The following is a 19,264-nucleotide window of genomic DNA, read 5'->3' as shown; positions in this document are numbered from 1 at the left end:
CCTTTTACAGAGAAACATTGAAGCATAGAAACTTGATGGCAGAAAAAAGACCATGCACACCAACAACTACTCAGCTCTACAATCTCTACCACTCCCTCAGAGATCTCTTGTACTTGTCCCAAGCTTTTTTACTAAAGGCACTGTCCTTGTCTCCACCACTTCCACTGGAAAGCTTTTGTTCTTTCCTTCACTGTATATAGCATCAGTGGCGTACTAAGAGCGGGTGCGGTCCGCCCCAGGTGACAGCCAGGAGGGGGTGTGTGCCAGCCGGGAGGTCAGCGGCCGCGAGCGAAGCCCATCCCGCTCGTGGTAGAAGAGGGAGGCCTCCGGGCTGTGAGTGGTGGAAGCACTGGGTGGCCGCCTAGAGTGCCACGGGTCTGAAGCCGGCAACTGTATAGCCTTTTCTTCTTCCCATCCCCCCCGCGGCCCGGAAGAGGAAGTGGTGGGTCTGCGTGGGCGGGAAGAAGGAAAGGTCGTGCAGTTGCAGCCCGAAGCAGAAGGAAGAGCAACAGCGCTGCCCCCACCCTCCTCACCACAGATGCAGGAAGTAGAGCCGCAGCAGCCCTCGTGCCGCCTCAAGAAAAATGAAGAGTCCCCGTCTGTCACAGGGGGCTGAAGGAGGAAACTGCTGCTGTGCTTCTGATGGGGAGCGGGGTAGGAAGTGAGAGAATGTTTGTGTCTATGTGTGTGTGAGAACATGTCTGTGTGTGTGTGTGTGTGTGTGTGTGTGTGTCTAGGGGTCTGTGTGTGTCTGTGTGTTAGAACATGTCTGTGTGTGTACTGGTGTGAGAGTGCATGTTTATGTGTGAGAGAGGGAGCTGTGTGAAGGGGTGTGTATGTGAGAGAGAGAGAGAAATGGAGGGAGCCTGTGTAAAGGGATGTGTGAAAGTGTGTGCGAGAGAGAGAGAGAGCCTGTGTGAGGGAGAGGGGAAGCAGAGATCACTGGGGGGGGGAGGAGGAGGGACAGAGAAGTGAATCTGGGGGGGTGGGGGTGGCGGCAAAGGAATTATCTACCCTGGGTGCCAAATACTTTAGGTATGCCACTGCATAGCGTTCTTCTTTCCCTAAGCCCAGTGTACTGGTCTGAATTACAGCTTAATAGTAAGTGCTGTAGTCCAACTGCTGCTTCCCTTAGCCTGACTGCAGTGATCTCTCCTGACCACTCTCCCACTCTCCCTACTCAGGTATGAGGTCTGTTATGATTTCAGGCCAAGGAGGCCTCAGGCCAGGACCTCCTACCTTCCGACGCCAGGCTCCGAGCTCGGTCCCTTCTGCTCTCGCAGTGGTGGGCAGCCCTCTTCGCAGCCGTGCCACTGCCGCGTGTCCCGGTTCCTCCGCTGTGGTGAGGGGTTCCCCTCCGTCGGCCTGCATCTCCTCTCCTCTGGTGGCGCCTGCCACCGCTGCTTTCCTCGGTGTCCTGCTCCTAGTCCCGTGTGTGCGCCGCGCACCAAGATTTAAAGGGGCTGCGGCGGGAAAAGTTCATGTGAACCCCACTGATGAAGTCAGCGGCTCAGAGTTTTTAAGGCAAGCTCTGCCACTCAGAGCCTGCCTTGGCAACAGGTTGCCTCACTTGTCCCGAGCGTAGTTCCTGGGTTGCCATGTTCCTGATCCTGGGTTCCAGTCTTCGTTCTTGCTTGTTCCTGATCTTGAGTTTCACCCTCCGTTTCCTGCCCTGCCTTAGTTCCTTTGCCTTGCTTTTTGGACTGACTTTGGCTTGACCCCTGGACCGGACCCGACTACGAGTTTGTTGCCTGACTCTGACCCCTGGACCCCGACTACGAGTTTGCCGCCTGCCTCTGAACCCTGGATTGGACCTGACTTCTCTTGTTGCCTGCTGTGACCCCTGGACTGGATCCTTACCGTTCCTTGTCTCGCTCCACGCCTGGCCATCCCCGGGATCATCCACGCAGAGGCCCACCTAAGACCAACTGGCCCCGGCACCCAAGGGCTCATCCTGCGGGGAACAAGGGCTGGTACTGGCGAAGTTCCTGTTTGCCTCTGCTTCCCGTCCGGTCTCACCTCCTGATGGTGGGGACCTGCGGGGGCCTTCCCTCACAGGTAGCACTGACCCCACATCGGGCCAAGGCTCCACCTCCTCAACAAGGCCTGCTCAGAAAACCCAAATATAAATTAACTATGCCCATACTACTTCTTCAGCACTTCCACACAGTCTCTTTTTCTAAGAGGGAAGGGGTAATTCACTAGCTTCATAGATAGACATGAAGCTAGTGAACTGGTCCTTGAAGGCAGTGAAGGTTTAGCCGGAAACAGAATGGTGGGGCTGAGATGTTCATTAGCCCAAGCGTATGGACCAATCCTTCAGAAAAAAAATAAACCACATATACATCTTCTTTACCAGTGCACAGTGCCCTGGGCTGGCTGACTTCTTCCTAAAATCTCTGGATATTTTTCTCTGCTTCCTTTGCAAATTCCTGACTGTAGCTGTTCTATTGTAATCACTCAGCCCATTTCTCTGTTGCTTCACAATCTGCTAGAACTTCAGAATAAAGCTGCTTTTCCTTATGTATGATTCTGTGTTGACTACTGATAGAGCCTCCTATTTCTTATTTCCAAACCTGTCTCACTTCTGCCATCAAGCAAGTTCAGAGCAAGTCGTCCTTCATTTCACTCTCCCTTCCTTCCCCTTTAAATCATGTTCCCTCAGGTTTACCAGCTTAACAGGGCTATCTGCCCTCTCGTGAGGATTTAATTCATTCAAGAATTATATTCTGCCTTTTCCAGCAACTGCCAGTACAATGTGGATGACCACTGAAAATATATATATTATCACAATTCATCACATTAATCACACTTTACAAGAGAATAAAAATCAATATAAAGCTGAAAGCAATCCTGACTTTCATCATTAAGCCCCATTCCCTACTCACACTCTGGCGCCCTATTACATTCAATAGCATTTAGTAAGCTGAATTCATATCACAACTAAACCTACAACCCAGTACAGTGGCTTAAGGACGCTGCAGCCAAACTGACTGCGGCCCACCCATTGACCAAATCATCTGGTTTTTCATTTACCAGGGAATTGCAAAGAATTCCTCCTTTCTTTTTGCTTCCTCTGGAGAGCATTCCAGAGATTAGAAGCAGCTCCTGGAGGAAGCTCTCCTCCTAGATTTTACTAGCTGGAAGGCTGCGGCAGAAGGACCCACAAGATTTACAGACTGAGCGGAGAGTCATGGTCTTAAACGTCGATAATGAAAGCATTTTTCTCTTTAAAATAAACTGGTCCTGCATTATATACTGGGCCCGAAAGATAAAGCATAATAGTTTAAATCTGATTATGCAGGTCAATGGGAAGCCAATGTAATGCGAAGGTGGTATGAAGCTTAAGACTGCTGCCTATCGGTCTTTCCTACAGACACCAATATTCCTAAAGTTTCAGTGGCTGCAGACCTGCGCCTCACACTCTCCTCTGAACTTCCTTGGGCCCCTCCCTCTTAAACTATTTTCATTTTTATGCATTTTGCAAGAGACTCATCTTGTGAACACTCTTCTATATCGCAACTCAGATTCTGCAACTTTCACCTCCCTCTTATTCAATCATAATCTTTTGCTCTAAGGCTCCCGAGTTTAGCCTGTATACATTTTCATTGCTGGGCAAAAAAACATGGTGTTATTTCCTGCAAGGAAAGCCAGTGCAGGGAATCTGTTCCCGAAAACCTCCTCTGGCCCCTGGCAAATCCATTAACCAAATTACCAAATTCTCACTCCGTTTGCCACGATTACACACATAGCTTCAGTGTCATTGCGGCTGTGTGCTTGAGGAATCCTGAATTAATAAGCCTCTGCCAGTATTTTTTTACATCACCCCCATCCCCCTTTTAATCCATTATGGGTCATGAGGTAGGAATGCCAAAGGCACACCCGGCCACGCTTTATAGCCACTGACAATGGGGAAAAGTGGCTACAAAAGAAAAACAGCATAGCTGCAAAAAAATTGGATTGCAGGGCCTTCTGCTATTAATTCTTGTGTTTCAGTGTTACAGCTTCTGAAGAGAGAAAAAAAAATAATGCATATTGAACAGAAGGGTCTGTGGGGCGGCTTGAACAAAAATATGGAGACTTTCGCAGTTAATTTCAAAAACTGCTACAGGGAACCCATCAAACCAGGCAAATGCCCCTATATAATCACATGCCCAAATCCGCAGGGCCTCGATTACATACAGTCAGTCCTATCATTTTGATGAGATTTTGTCTATTCAGGTTAGAAACCAAATTCCAGATGCTAAGCGCAGTATTCCCCTATTTATGCGGGCGCAGTGGGTCCCAGGGGCAGACTCCTGTGCTTCCGTCCTGTGTGTGTGCCACTGAGCACCGTTGCCCTCTCTCATTTTTGTCAACCCGGTGCATAGATTCAGAGCTCCTCACTGTCCGATGAGGGACTGGAAATTCAGGCTCAAACAGGAAAACAAAACTGGAGAGCCTGTTATTTAATAAAACGCCCCCTTTCCCCTTCTTCCCCCAACATAATACTCAAATGAGGCTCAGGACAATAGGGCAGTGACTGAGGGCACAATGGAAAGGCAAAATGGGCCCTCGATATGCGTAAAAGGCATTTGTTCCTTTACCGCCCCCACCGTTTCACAGCACAAGTAAAGGATTTCACCTCCCTGCGCCTTTCCTGCCGAGAGGGCCACCCTGTCCTGGAAACGCGAAATGCTCATGCTTTCCGAAAATCTTTTTTTTTTTTTGGGGGGGTGGGGGGAGGGGAGGCGAGCACGATTAGCGAGCTTGCTGCACAAATGTCTGTGATGGGCTGCATCAGATTTTAAAGAAAGCAATGTTTTCAATGGGCCGCCCCCCTCCCTCCTGAAGCAGGGAACGCCTGCCGCCTGAACCACAGAAGTTGCTCTTTCTTTCGACACAGAAGAGGCAGCTAGGATGGGGAATTATTCCTCGGCTAAGGTGATACAAGGAAACGTCATGGGTCAGAGAGTCGGCCGATCAATACTCCGGAAGACAGCGCATGGCAGATCTATTGCTACAGTCGCCTTCCAACAGAGCATGAAATCATAATTAACTAATCCCATGTTATGGAATTTGAAAAGCTCAGGAAGCCTTTGAGTGGGGTGGGCGACCCGCCACCGAGTTTGCTGATTGGCTGCAGCGCCAGGCACTGATGGCATGGGTGATACCCCGCTACAATAAATACATGGGGATCGCCATGGCAACCCTGCATCTCTCTGACAGCCTCCCAAGCAGCTGAGAATACTCATTTTCAACTGTTCAAAAATGAAACATTTTGCAGAAGCAGCAGCAGCAGCAGCACGCTTCCAAAGTCAGCATTTCCTGAAGCGAGTGACCTTGGAGGTGAGGGAGAAGGAAGGGGGACGGGGGGACGGGAAAAGACGCCCCCATTGACCCCGAGATGCCCACTCTGCTGGGTCACGCTGCCTTCAGGGAGCGCTCACCCTCAGCCCTCGCCACTTCAAGGCCCCGCAATTTGCCACTTCCCTCCGCCTCTCCAGCTCTAACCTGACAGAGCTCAGCGTGCCCGCATTCTTGCGGTATTTGCCGCGGTGTTTGTACTTGGGCACCAGCAGCATGGCGGCCATCGACACACACACACACACACGCTCACCATCTCTGCTTTACCCTCTGGACCCTCACCAGTCAACCAGGCCCTCCCAGCTCCGCTCCTCTCCAACTCGGATTTCCGGTAAGCCTCTTATTGCTGGCTGGTCTCGCTCAGTTTACCTTCTCTGATGTTGCTTTCTACTGATTCCCCTGACTTTCACTGCCATTTTCTGCTACTCACCTGACAGGATTCCTTCCTTTGTGCCACTAGAATAAATGAAAATGATTAAAAAAAAAAAAAAAAAGACTTCCCCAGGGCTGCTCCCAAAATGGCTTCATCCTTCACTTAACAGCGTAACCCCCATCCCTGGGTCCTAATACTAATTTTAAAAATACATTTCCAGGAAGTGATCATGGCATTTCTACAACAGAAAAGTTTTGTGAATTCCGAGGAGGAGGACGCATATGGCGGATGGAATAACATCTTTCACGCTCTGGTAATCTCCCCTCCCAAACCCTGTGAAAGGGAGGGGTGTTCCTAAGAGCAGCAGCATGGCAGACCTCTCATCCCTCATATCCATCTTTAGGTGTCATAGTATTACAGATCTGATTGGGGGATTTTTCCCCCTTCATTTTTGCTTCCCATCAACCATAATTCCAGCCTTCCACTGCTTTTCTTCCTTCTCCACTTCTCACGTGACCCCCACTTAAAAAGAGAGGAATTCTGACATTTTTGCTTGCAGCGCTGCCGGAGGGAAACCTTAGCACTGAACCTGGCTGTATGACATTCCCCTTCCTCTTGCATGCTGGTGCCCACCATACAGATTACAAACGGAAAAGCAGATAGAGAAGGATGGGGTAGCCAATAGTCTCCTCTCCAGGAGCAGAGAGGCACGGGAAGGGCAACTAGGAAGTAGCCTCTCCTTTCACAGGTAACATATAATGCAAGCGGCCAAGGTTAAGCGCTGGCAAAAATAGTGCAGAATGCAAAATTTCAAAATCGTACAATTTTTTTTTTTTTTTGCCAATGAATTTAATTTCCTGCAAATTCACACAAGGAAAAAAGACACTGAAAAATAAAAATGTGTAAACAGAATTAAAAAAGAGCTGTGTTGCAATTTTGATCAAATCCATTTAAATGTAAAAATTGGGCAAAAGTTTCACGGTGGTTTATCTGCACAAGTTTTAACTTTTATTTTTTTGGTGAAGAATTTTTTTTTTCTCTTCCAGATGTTGCAGAAAATAACATTTACGGGCACAGATAAATAGAATATGATAGCCAAACGTGAGCTTTTGGGCCTGCCCTCACCAACCCATATGACATAGGTCTTCTGCTCTGTGCCCCGATTGCCAGTAATTTCAATCACCAATTCTCCTCTCCCTCCACACTACATGCAGCTGTATCTCCATTTCTTCTTTGGGCCCCTTGAGGCTGGCAGGAGCAGCACTTAATAGCACATCATCATCTTCTGCTGCACGAGGCCAGTCTCATGGATTGAACTATGAGATCCCATAATCTCCTGGCTCTTAGTATGGTCCCAACCCAGCATGGAAGAGGAAGCTGAGGCGCTATTAAGTGCCACTCTTCCTGCCAGCCAGACATGGCAGGGAGGGAATGGAGGAAAATCCAACCCACCAGCCTTTGGGGAGACTTAGGGCTGGATTTTCTAAGTTCGCAGAACTTAGAAAATCCGGTGGTCACGGGGGGGCGGTCCTGCGCTGAATAACTACACCATAAAAGGTGTAGTTATTAGGCGCAAAATAGGCAGCGAAAAGGCTTCTTACCTTTTCGCTGTCCGCGCTGTCCTCGCAGAGTCGGCCCTGGTGATGCCCCGACTCCTCCTCTTCTGGGGCCGATTCCGCCCCGATGTAGGTAGCACAGGCATGCGCTACCTTTGCTAGCTATCGCAGGCTTGCGCTGTTATACCAGCCGTCTAGTATCACTACTACTGCCCGGCTTCTGGACGAAGCTGGCAGCTCCCAAGGTGCCCCCCTCATCTCATGGTGCCCCGGCCGACCGCCCAGCTCACCGGACTCGAAGGCCGGACCGGAAAATCAGCTGAAGCTCATCTGTAACTGTTCAGGAGCATTTTCCAGTTCCTTCTGCTAACATACAGAGATCGGCTCATCACTGAGAACATACCAGTAGAGGAGAAATCCCAAAATGAGGGTGTTTGGGGGAAAGCATTCTCTAGTGCAACAGATATCTGCGACTGTGTGATTACTGACTCTACTTGTATTCTGATTTCTGTATGGATTGCACCAGACAAATGTGTACTATCTGCCAAGTTACTCCTTTGCATCAAGTACCCCAGTAAATTGATTGATTTTGGAAATCCAGCCATGGAATTCCATGGAATTGTGTGTTTCTTTTTGTACTGGGAGATACCTGAAGACATCCCATCTGCCTCAGGACCTTGAAAGACTCCAACCCCCCACTCGCCAGGAAAGGATCTAGAAAGCATGAGTTTTTTAAGTTGCCTCACCGCTCCCACATTGCCCCTGTGTGCTACTAGCTGGCAGACTTGAAAAAACATAAAAAGAATACTGTAAAATTTGGATATATTCAGTATAACATAATTTGACTTCCTAAAATTAAAATGTAATAGAGTCCCTTGAACCAATGGCAAAAGGCGAAGGGAGGGAAAAGAAAGTAGGGAGAGTAGCAGACCTAAGGTGTTATGGCTGCCGGCCGTGGCTGCCCGCGGCAGGCTCAACTCACCTCATGTCATGCTTGGTTCTCAACCCCCGGTACTCTCACGGTGGTGGTCAGTCGCTGCCGCCGTGTTCCTCCCAGCTTCCTGCACTCCACGTGGCGGCTGGATGCCGCCGACCAGCATTCTGATCCAGGGCCTCCCTAGGCGCGTGTGCGCGCTATCTATCCTCCCTTTAAAGGGCCAATAGCGGGAATTCCAGGCTCGTCCCCAGCTGATGATATCACACGCCCGGGATATTTAAGCTTCACCTTTAGCCACCACTAACCGACTTGGCAACGAGTTCCTTGGTTCCTTTTGGGCCAGTTCCTTTTCCATAGACCAGTTGTTCCTGCCTTTGGACCTCTGCACTTCTCCATTCGGGTTCCTGTCTCAGCGCTTCCCGCTCTGCATGCCCTGGCTCAACGCTACTCCACCTGGACTTTCTCCCAGCACTTCCTGCTCTTCGGGGCCAAGCTCAGCGCCACTTCATCCGGACTCTCTCTCAGCGCTTCCCGCTCCTCGGGCTCTGGCTCAGCGCTACTCCACTCGGACTCCCTCTCAATGCTTCCCGCTCCTTGGGGCCTGGCTCTGTGCCTCTACTTGTGAGTCCCTACCGCAGTGCCCTCTGCTCCTTGGGACCCCCACGGCACTTCTCTTTGAGGACTTTGCTACAGTGCCCTTTCTCATCAAGACTTCAAAAAAGGTATCAAAACTTGGCTTTTCAGAAAGGCCTATCCTGAATCCAACCAAACCTAGACGCACCCACCCAGTCCCCCTCTCCTAGTCTCCTCCGCCCGCCCTTCCCCTCTCCTAAGGCAATAGTTCATTGCCATCCCCCCATCCCCCCACCGCCCTATCATTTTATTGTACTGCAATATTACAAAATTGTTCAGTTAAACTGAGGTAAACAATCTTATTTTAGTTGCAATTATTGTAAATAGATCTTTCTGTAAATAAGTTCCTTCTATTTTGACGGTTGTTTGTTATTCTCTATTTCACGCTACCTATTTTTTCCCTCTCTTCTCCTGTCTCCCTTACCCCCCCTCCTCTTTCAGGCCTGCTCCCATCCCCTGATCCCTGTTCATTGTAATTCCTCCTCTATTTGAGTTAATTGTAAACCGGCGTGATGTGCCAAACGAACGTCGGTATATTAAAAGTTGTTAAATAAATAAATAAATAAGACTTGACTCAGCGCTGTGCTCTTCCAGACTGTGTCTCAGAGTCCCCGCTCCTCGGGGCACTCCCCAGCGCTGCTACTACAGAAGGCCCTGTCACCGCATTGCCGGGTCTCAAGCAGTTCCTCTGTGCCACTACTGGCACTGCTACATTGGGTTTTCCGCTCTGGTCCTTATTCAGCATACCACAGTTCGTGTCTCTACACTTGCACCTCCTCACCTCGAGGCCACTCCCATGTGGTCCTGCTCTACTTTCTTCAGAGCTGCAGTGGCCTTGCACTCCTTGAGACTCTTTCTCCTCCTCCCTTCCGAGAGTGCTCCTGTCTCGGACTGTGCCTAATCTCTCTGCACCAAGTCGTCTACCCTCTCCGGGACCAGCCCCACAGCGGTGCTCCTAAGTCCTGCCAGCCCCGGCACCCAAGGGCTCAACTGCGGGGAACGAGGGTCGGCACAGGTGATGTTCCAGCTTGCCTCTGTTCCCGGCCAGCCTCGCCTCCCTACGGTGGGGACCAGTGGGGCCCAAATATTCAGGTAGCATCAACCCTCACCTCAGGCCAAGGGTCCACAATTCCCTAATATAAGACTGGTTGCATGTTGCTATAATACTCTAATTAAGAACAAAAAAACCCCATAAGATATGCCAGGCCAGGCCAGACCAAATGCCATCGCACACAGCATCCTGTCTCTGACAGTAGCCAGTTTGGATCACAAACATTGTTCTCTTTAATGCTTTTATGTATGAACTCGATTGCAAGCTGCCTAGAACTGTGTTTTAGGCAGCATATAAATATTTTAAATAAATAAATGAATAATTTCTTGCGGGCTGTAAGCGTAAAATTGTTCTCGTGTGCAACGTTTTAGAAGCAGTGTATGAATCTGTGCCCAATGTCAGAGCTATAGCCAGGCAATTTGGCACCCATGGCCAAGTGAAAAAGGTGCACCCTCACTCTCTGCACACCACCACAAATTGGGAGCCTCTATTAAATGCATGTATGTTTTTAATTTAAAATATCATATTTATAATCTACCTTAGAGACAAATATGACTCTAGCCCCAAAGGTGCATGGATGTGATTCTTAACCTCTACCAGAACTGACCTTTAACCTCTACCCAACTGATCAGTAATTGCTAGCTTGTTAAGCAGTAGAGGTTGAAAAAAGGAGTGTGTGTCTTTAAGCCATGATGATCCCATCCATTGCCCATCACTCAGCAACAACCCTTCCTATGAAAAGCAGCGCTGCAAATATAGTAATGGGCCCTAGAACACCCTTACACTTCCTACTGGGAAAACAGATCCCTACATAAAAAACTAAACACTAGAAAAATCCTTCACCTCTTGTCATACGCCCAGAACATAGACAGATCCTCACGAATAAGGGACCAAAATTAAAAATAGAAATGTGCAGACAAAAATGAGGGGTTTCCAAGTAAGAACATAAGAACATAAGACATTACCATGCTGGGTCAGACCAAGGGTCCATCAAGCCCAGCATCCTGTTTCCAACAGAGGCCAAACCAGGCCACAAGAACCTGGCAATTACCCAAACACTAAGAAGATCCCATGCTACTGATGCAATTAATAGCAGTGGCTATTCCCTAAGTATAACTGATTAATAACCATTAATGGACTTCTCCTCCAAGAACTTATCCAAACCTTTTTTAAACACAGCTACACTAACTACACTAATCACATCCTCTGGCAATAAATTCCAGAGCTTAATTGTGCCTTGAGTGAAAAAGAAGTTGAAAGCATACCTGGAAACTGTTGAGATGTGGTCACCCTTCTATGAACAAGGCATTCTCCCTACTCTCCTTCCCAGGGAGGACCTCAGCATTCTCCCCTTTCCCACCTCCCCGGGACAGACACCAGCACTTTCCCCTTCCCTAAATGGACCCCAGCCCTTTCATTCCAACCATCCCACTCTCATCTAGATGGACCACAGAATTTCCCCTTCTCATCCTTTCCTCCCCAAACTGAACCCCTTCTCCTCTCCCCCACACCCAGCCCCTCAAGCTGGATGCCAGCAGCACTCTCCCCCTTCTCCCCCTCCCAGGTCCATCTGCGGCCAGCACCTCCCCTTTTCTACCTCATTCTCTCCAGGCTGATCCCCCCAGCAACCCTCCCTCTAGGCTCATCCCCAGGAACAGAACTCTTCTCCTTAGTACCCACTGACCACTTCCCCCAAGGCTGCCTGATCTCCAGCAGTCTTCCCCATATAATTCCATCCCCACCATAGATCATATCCACTACTCATTCACCAGTCTCTACTATGAGGGTCTGTGGGCAGTTTGTGCCTCCCGCCAGCAGAGGTCCTCACCAGGCTCTATGGCTTGGAGGTCCTGCTGCTGGCGGCCATGTTCTTCCATCACTGCCACACTTAAAAGGCTGCCTCACATTATGCAGCTTACCTCAGCTTGGGTTCTGGTTGGTCCTAGCTCTGGTCTTTGGTGTATTCCTGCCCTAGTCTTGTTTGGCTCTAATCTGTGGCCCTTTTGCCTTAATTTTTCTGACCCATTTCTTTTTGTCTCTAATTTATGGCCTTCTTGTCCTAATTTGTTTTGCCTTGTTCTTGTTTGTTTGCTCCTAGTCTTGTCTTGCTGTGTCTGTCTTTCGTCTGTTTTAATTGGCATTTTTTTTGTTTCCTGCTTCCGCACCTCAGCCTTGCCTGAGTGGGTGACCTTTACTATCAGCCCTTGGTATGTGTCTGTTCCATTTCAAGTACTGCTGGCCACCGGCAACTGAGGGCTTAAACCAAGGGGAAGGTGGCGGGTACAGGCAAAATTCCTGATTCTTGTTCTGCGCAAACCAGTCTTGCCAGTCTCCAGCCCCGCTCTGTCCTTGGGGTGTAAAACGCTGGCATTATGCCATGACAACTACCCCTGCCTGCCTCCCCCCCCTCCAATTCCCCTGCCTCTGCCCCTGATTTCTTTGTTCCTTTCCCCAGCATTTGCCCCTGCCTATTTCTGCTTTTTGAGAAAGCCCACCCCACTCACTGTCAACAGGGACCCACGCTGCACCATCAGATTAATGAGCAGATTCAGACCTTAGGGGCAGGCACTTCCTGGCGCGATGAGCATACCTGGGAACTTTTGATTTTCAGTCACCCTGAGATTGTCATGGATCGGGGGAGCATGGAACGCACACACACACACACATACACGCTAGTTCATTTGCTGCCCTGTACAAACAATTACTGTGCTGGCCCCTCCTCATTCTGGCTTTTTTTTTAAACATTTATTTTAGTTTTCTTTTTCTAATCAGAGCCAGTGCAAGGGTATTAGGCACAGCTTTGTGCCCGGCCTTCCTCTGCACGGCCCTCTGCACACACAATTTAAAATTACGCATTTATAATAAAAGACTTAACATGATAAAGGACACAAAGTACAGTATTTTAAAGAAAAAGTATCACAATGGTGTATATAATGGTATGGGGCAGATTTTAAAAGATTTATGCTCATAGGGGGGTTACATGTGCTGGGCCTGTTTTCAAAAGGCCCAGCAGCACACATATAGCCTCTTGTCAGGCGTAACTTCTACAACAAAGGTATGGGGGGGGGGGGGGGTTATTTAGGGCAGGGGGCAGGACAGGTAGGGGAAGGGAGGGGAAGGTGGGTGGGGAGGGAAGGAAAGTTCCTTCTGAGGCCGCTCACATTTCAGAGCGGCCTTGGAGGGAATGGGGAAAGCCAGCTGGTCTCCCCGAGGGCTCGGCGCGCGCAAGTTGCACTAGTGTGCACCCCCTTCTGCTCGCCGACCCCTGATTTTATAACATGCTCGCATGTTGTAAAATTGCGCGCACAAATGTAGGCCGCACGCGTAAGTTTTAAAATCTGCCCCAATATATTTACATGCATTGCTGTAGTGTCAACCAGAAAACACTGCATAAAAGCTAACAAGACACTTGGAACACATATGATATCAGGACTATTTTAACGCATGTTAGGTGTGGTCATCAGAAAGCCATGAGCAAATTAAATTTCAATTACAATATAATGAACCTCCCATTCCAAAACAGTGCTAACTGCAAACATTATGACAGGGTCTAAACACCAATACACCTTCTATTAGGAAAACAGAATAAGCCAAACTGCTATAGATCCCTACATAGAAATGACATATTAGTAGAATACTTAACCTCAGTCACACATGCTATATTTTCCTGTGTGTGCTTGTTTCATGACCTATGTGTATGCCATAGCTTACAGGGAACATTAGTCACAAATTCCCCGCAGATCCCAAAACTTAGATCTATCACTCACTCCCAGGGATAAGCAGTGGCTTCCCTACATCTACCTGGCTAATAATGTGTTATGGACTTTTCCTCCAGGAACTTATCCAAACCTCTTTTAAACCCCTCTATGCTAGTCGCCTGACCATATTCTCCAGCAATAGATATGTTGGAAATACTTCATCTGTTTTGAGAGAAGTTTGGAGAAATAGTTACTGAGAAGGGATATGGTTCTTGGTTAGAGTTTTGGAAAAGGAAGAGACTGCCTATCTGAGGAAGGAGTCCTAAGGAGTTCCTGGCTGGAAAGAGAGTCATCCAGAAACTCACCAGAATGGGCAGAGCTGTCAAGATACGAGAGAAAAATTGCCTTCAGCCTAGGCACTCAGGAGGTCCCAAAGGGAAGAAGGCTTCTGTAGGGCTCCAGTAAGGAAAAACCCTATGAGCTTGAAGAGTTAAAGATTTTGCTCCCTGTGCGAGAACCCCAGGAGATCACGGGGCCTGCACTAGGCCAGGAGCCTCCCAGTGAGCTTCTGTGTCCAGGTACAGATTGGGACAGGGAGTTATATAAACAAAAGAAACAGAGCTGGGAGCACGAGCAAAAGTACTATGCAGAGTGAAAGCAGATGGTAAATACGATACTAAACATAGTATTTTCCGTTATGAGACAGGTAGCTCCTGAAGTGTACTAGAAACCACCTTTTCATCTCACAGGAAATACCAACTCTGTTACTGACAGCCCAAATATGTCCACACGTTCCAGAAATTCTAACAGCGGAAATAGAAAACCAACACAATGCCAAAGGATAAACGATTTGCAATCAGCTAATGGTAGCTACAGCGTTCTCAGGATCCCCGCTCACTACTTCCATCTGCAAACCTCTCGCCATCCCTCCCCACGGCTGAATTGGCTCTCCCCAGCCCCTGAGTAACCCTTGACTGCTTTCTGAAACTACCAACAGACTTACCTATAACTCTTCCTAGGAAGAGGGCCTTCGGGGCATTGAACTGGGTGTCAGATGCTGCAGGCAGGCTGTATATTGCTGGAGGATAATGATCAAGCTGAGAGAGAGAAAAAAAATAAAGAGAAAACAAAAGTAAGTAGTTAAACTTTTCTGCAACGTCATCACTTCTGCCTCACCCCATGAATAAACGTGATCAAGTTTCTGCCCTTTCCTTCTAAATACAACCTTATCCTGCTACTTTTCAGTTGTAGATCGTAGGGGTGATTGCTTCATGGCTTCTTTTAGGCTAAATTAAAATGTAAGGTCTGCGTCATGAGTTGAGTATGGTTCCCCTCTCCTTATTTTATTTTGCCTGCAATTGTAAACCATTATAATACAGGGGGGGGGGGGGGGGTAATTAATGCCCTGCTACCTGATCCCACTGGAGATATGAAACTCTTTAGAGCATGAACAAAGCCGCCTGTAAAAAATAGAAAAAAGATGGCATAGAAAGACTATAAAGTCCATCTGGTTTGCTAAATTTCCTGTCTGTTGCAGTACTCTGTTCAGTTCCGGAGCTCATATCTCAAAAAGGATGGAGACTGTCCAGAGAAAGGTGACCAAAATGGCGTGGGGTCTGTATCGGAAGACTTATGAGGAGAGGCTGAAGGATCTGAATATGTATACCCTGGAAGAGAGGAGGTGCAGGGGAGATATGATACAGACCTTCAGATTTCTGAAAGATTTTATTGATGCACAATCATCAAACCTTTTCTGTTGGTTAGTAAACAGTAGAACTAGGGGTCACGAAATGAACCTCCAGGGGGGACAACTCAGAGCCAACGTCAGGAAATATTTCTTCACAATGAGGGTGGTGGATGCCTTGAATGCCCTCCCAGGAGAGGTGGTTAGGATGAAAACAGTAAACAAATTAAAAAAGGCATGAGATAAACACTGTGGCTCCCTAAAGGCTAGCATTGGAAATTAAGAATAGGGTGCACTGGGGGTAAGTTACATGGAGCGGCAGCTACTACCCCTAACAGAAGGCATGGGGATTATTACCTGTAACCAATTAGCTTTCATGATTTTGATGCAACTGCAGCATCGCTCTCTGCTTCAACAGCGGGGGAGAAGAAAAGGGGAAATTGGATTCAGACAACAGCTAATGCTAGGCCCTGACTTTTACTGTCCGGGATACTGATACCAGATATTAGGGAAAAAGCGCAGGACTGTTTCTGTGGCCAAGTCCAAACGCAAAGCACGTTCAAGTAGCAGCATTGTCTGATTTATCAAGAAGGCTGCTCTCCCTGTAAAAATGTTGCTAGAAGTAAATTTGTTATGGGTTTGACAGTTGCTTGGTTTTGGATTGTTAATATTTACTAATTTAACATAAGGCTGGGGGTAACCAGTAGGGGTGTGCATTCGTTTTCGACTTATTGGCAATCCGCAACGTATATGTCCCTATTCGTAGTATTAGTGGGGAAGCGAAACGTATCGCGACTCCCCACGAATATAACATATCATCCGTTCCATACGTTTGGCACCGCGCGCTTTTCTTCGCCGCCATTTGCAATCAGAGAACGCCATTTGGGTGTATCCATAGCCAAAAACCAGCCCTTTCCTGTGAGCCATCAGTGACCTCACAGCCCTGTCAGAGTGGGTTTGACAGGTTGGCAAGGAGACCAGAATGCAACATATTGGCGATAAGATTTTTTGAAATGCACTGAATGCAGCAAATCGCGCTGTCACTCAGTGCTCAGTGATGCTTTTTCTGATGACCCAGCACTATATATACTTAAGCACACGGCGTGCCACTCACTTTTTTTGCAGGGGTGAGCTGGGGAGGCTGGGAGGTGGTCTGTCTCTGCGGAACGTGGATGCACTCATAGCTAGTCTGAGTTCTCAAATCTGTATTCAATTGCTAGCTAGACTAGTTATTTAAGAGAAAAAGATATTTATTCTTTATTTGGCTGCAGTGCCAACTAGCCCCGTTTTTATTTAAGCAGTTTTTTTAGCTGATCTGAGATGGCCTCTCTGTGCCAGGGAGAGAAGCTGCTAGCAGTGCCATTTTACATAAGAACATAAGAAAATGCCATACTGGGTCAGACCAAGGGTCCATCAAGCCCAGCATCCTGTTTCCAACAGTGGCCAATCCAGGCCATAAGAACCTGGCAAGTACCCAAAAACTAAGTCTATTCCATGTAACCATTGCTAATGGCAGTGGCTATTCTCTAAGTGAACTTAATAGCAGGTAATGGACTTCTCCTCCAAGAACTTATCCAATCCTTTTTTAAACACAGCTATACTAACTGCACGAACCACATTCTCTGGCAACAAATTCCAGAGTTTAATTGTGCGTTGAGTAAAAAAGAACTTTCTCCGATTAGTTTTAAATGTGCCCCATGCTAACTTCATGGAGTGTCCCCTAGTCTTTCTACTATCCGAAAGAGTAAATAACCGATTCACATCTACCCGTTCTAGACCTCTCATGATTTTAAACACCTCTATCATATCCCCCCTCAGTCGTCTCTTCTCCAAGCTGAAAAGTGCTAACCTCTTTAGTCTTTCCTCACAGGGGAGTTGTTCCATTCCCCTTATCATTTTGGTAGCCCTTCTCTGTACCTTCTCCATCGCAATTATATCTTTTTTGAGATGCGGCGACCAGAATTGTACACAGTATTCAAGGTGCGGTCTCACCATGGAGCGATACAGAGGCATTATGACATTTTCCGTTTTATTTATCATTCCTTTTCTAATAATTCCCAACATTCTGTTTGCTTTTTTGACTGCCGCAGCACACTGAACCGACGATTTCAATGTGTTATCCACTATGACACCTAGATCTCTTTCTTGGGTTGTAGCACCTAATATGGAACCCAACATCGTGTAATTATAGCATGGGTTATTTTTCCCTATATGCATCACCTTGCACTTATCCACATTAAATTTCATCTGTCATTTGGATGCCCAATTTTCCAGTCTCACAAGGTCTTCCTGCAATTTATCACAATCTGCTTGTGATTTAACTACTCTGAACAATTTTGTGTCATCTGCAAATTTGATTATCTCACTCGTCGTATTTCTTTCCAGATTATTTATAAATATATTGAACAGTAAGGGTCCCAATACAGATCCCTGAGGCACTCCACTGTCCACTCCCTTCCACTGAGAAAATTGTCCATTTAATCCTACTCTCTGTTTCCTGTCTTTTAGCCAGTTTGCAATCCACGAAAGGACATCGCCACCTATCCCATGACTTTTTACTTTTCCTAGAAGCCTCTCATGAGGAACTTTGTCAAATGCCTTCTGAAAATCCAAGTATACTATATCTACCGGTTCACCTTTATCCACATGTTTATTAACTCCTTCAAAAAAGTGAAGCAGATTTGTGAGGCAAGACTTGCCCTGGGTAAAGCCATGCTGACTTTGTTCCATTAAACCATGTCTTTCTATATGTTCTGTGATTTTGATGTTTAGAACACTTTCCACTATTTTTCCTGGCACTGAAGTCAGGCTAACCGGTCTGTAGTTTCCCGGATCGCCCCTGGAGCCCTTTTTAAATATTGGGGTTACATTTGCTATCCTCCAGTCTTCAGGTACAATGGATGATTTTAATGATAAGTTACAAATTTTTACTAATAGGTCTGAAATTTCATTTTTTAGTTCCTTCAGAACTCTGGGGTGTATACCATCCGGTCCAGGTGATTTACTACTCTTCAGTTTGTCAATCAGGCCTACCACATCTTCTAGGTTCACCGTGATTTGATTCAGTCCATCTGAATCATTACCCATGAAAACCTTCTCCATTATGGGTACCTCCCCAACATCCTCTTCAGTAAACACCGAAGCAAAGAAATCATTTAATCTTTCCGCGATGGCCTTATCTTCTCTAAGTGCCCCTTTAACCCCTCGATCATCTAACGGTCCAACTGACTCCCTCACAGGCTTTCTGCTTCGGATATATTTAAAAAAGTTTTTACTGTGAGTTTTTGCCTCTACAGCCAACTTCTTTTCAAATTCTCTCTTAGCCTGTCTTATCAATGTCTTACATTTAACTTGCCAATGTTTATGCTTTGTCCTATTTTCTTCTGTTGGATCCTTCTTCCAATTTTTGAATGAAGATCTTTTGGCTAAAATAGCTTCTTTCACCTCCCCTTTTAACCATGCCGGTAATCGTTTTGCCTTCTTTCCACCTTTCTTAATGTGTGGAATACATCTGGACTGTGCTTCTAGAATGGTATTTTTTAACAATGACCACGCCTCTTGGACATTTTTTACTTTTGTAGCTGCTCCTTTCAGTTTTTTTCTAACAATTTTTCTCATTTTATCAAAGTTTCCCTTTTGAAAGTTTAGCACGAGAGCCTTGGATTTGCACACTGTTCCTTTTCCAGTCATTAAATCAAATTTGATCATATTATGATCACTATTGCCAAGCGGCCCCACCACCGTTACCTCTCTCACCAAGTCCTGTGCTCCACTGAGAATTAGATCTAAAATTGCTCCCTGTCTCGTCGTTTCCTGAACCAATTGCTCCATAAATTGTTTAATTCACCCTCTGGGCTAGGCTGCAAGCACCATTTGGGTGTTGTGGGTGGGAGAGATATATTCAATTTTTAGCTAGTTTGCTAGAACTTCCATTGAAAAATATATTTCATCGGGCACTGGCTAGTTTAGCAGACTCAAGTATATTA

At 47.0% G+C, this 19,264-nt stretch overlaps 1 protein-coding gene across 1 annotated transcript in view; it reads right to left on the bottom strand.

Moving 5' to 3' along the window:
• The window catches only part of CNTNAP2 (contactin associated protein like 2), a 2,918,762-nt gene that overhangs the window by 183,694 nt on the left and 2,715,804 nt on the right, over positions 1-19,264 (bottom strand). The window contains exon 20 of the mRNA XM_029589581.1: positions 14,598-14,691. Coding sequence (XP_029445441.1) covers positions 14,598-14,691 — 94 coding nt within the window. The remainder of the gene's footprint in view (positions 1-14,597; positions 14,692-19,264) is intronic.

This window comes from Rhinatrema bivittatum, chromosome 2 (genome assembly GCF_901001135.1).
Source record: "Rhinatrema bivittatum chromosome 2, aRhiBiv1.1, whole genome shotgun sequence".
NCBI classification, from domain to species: Eukaryota; Metazoa; Chordata; class Amphibia; order Gymnophiona; family Rhinatrematidae; genus Rhinatrema; species Rhinatrema bivittatum.
Note: the sequence above shows the minus strand (reverse complement) of the source record. Positions and strands in the feature narration are given on the sequence as shown.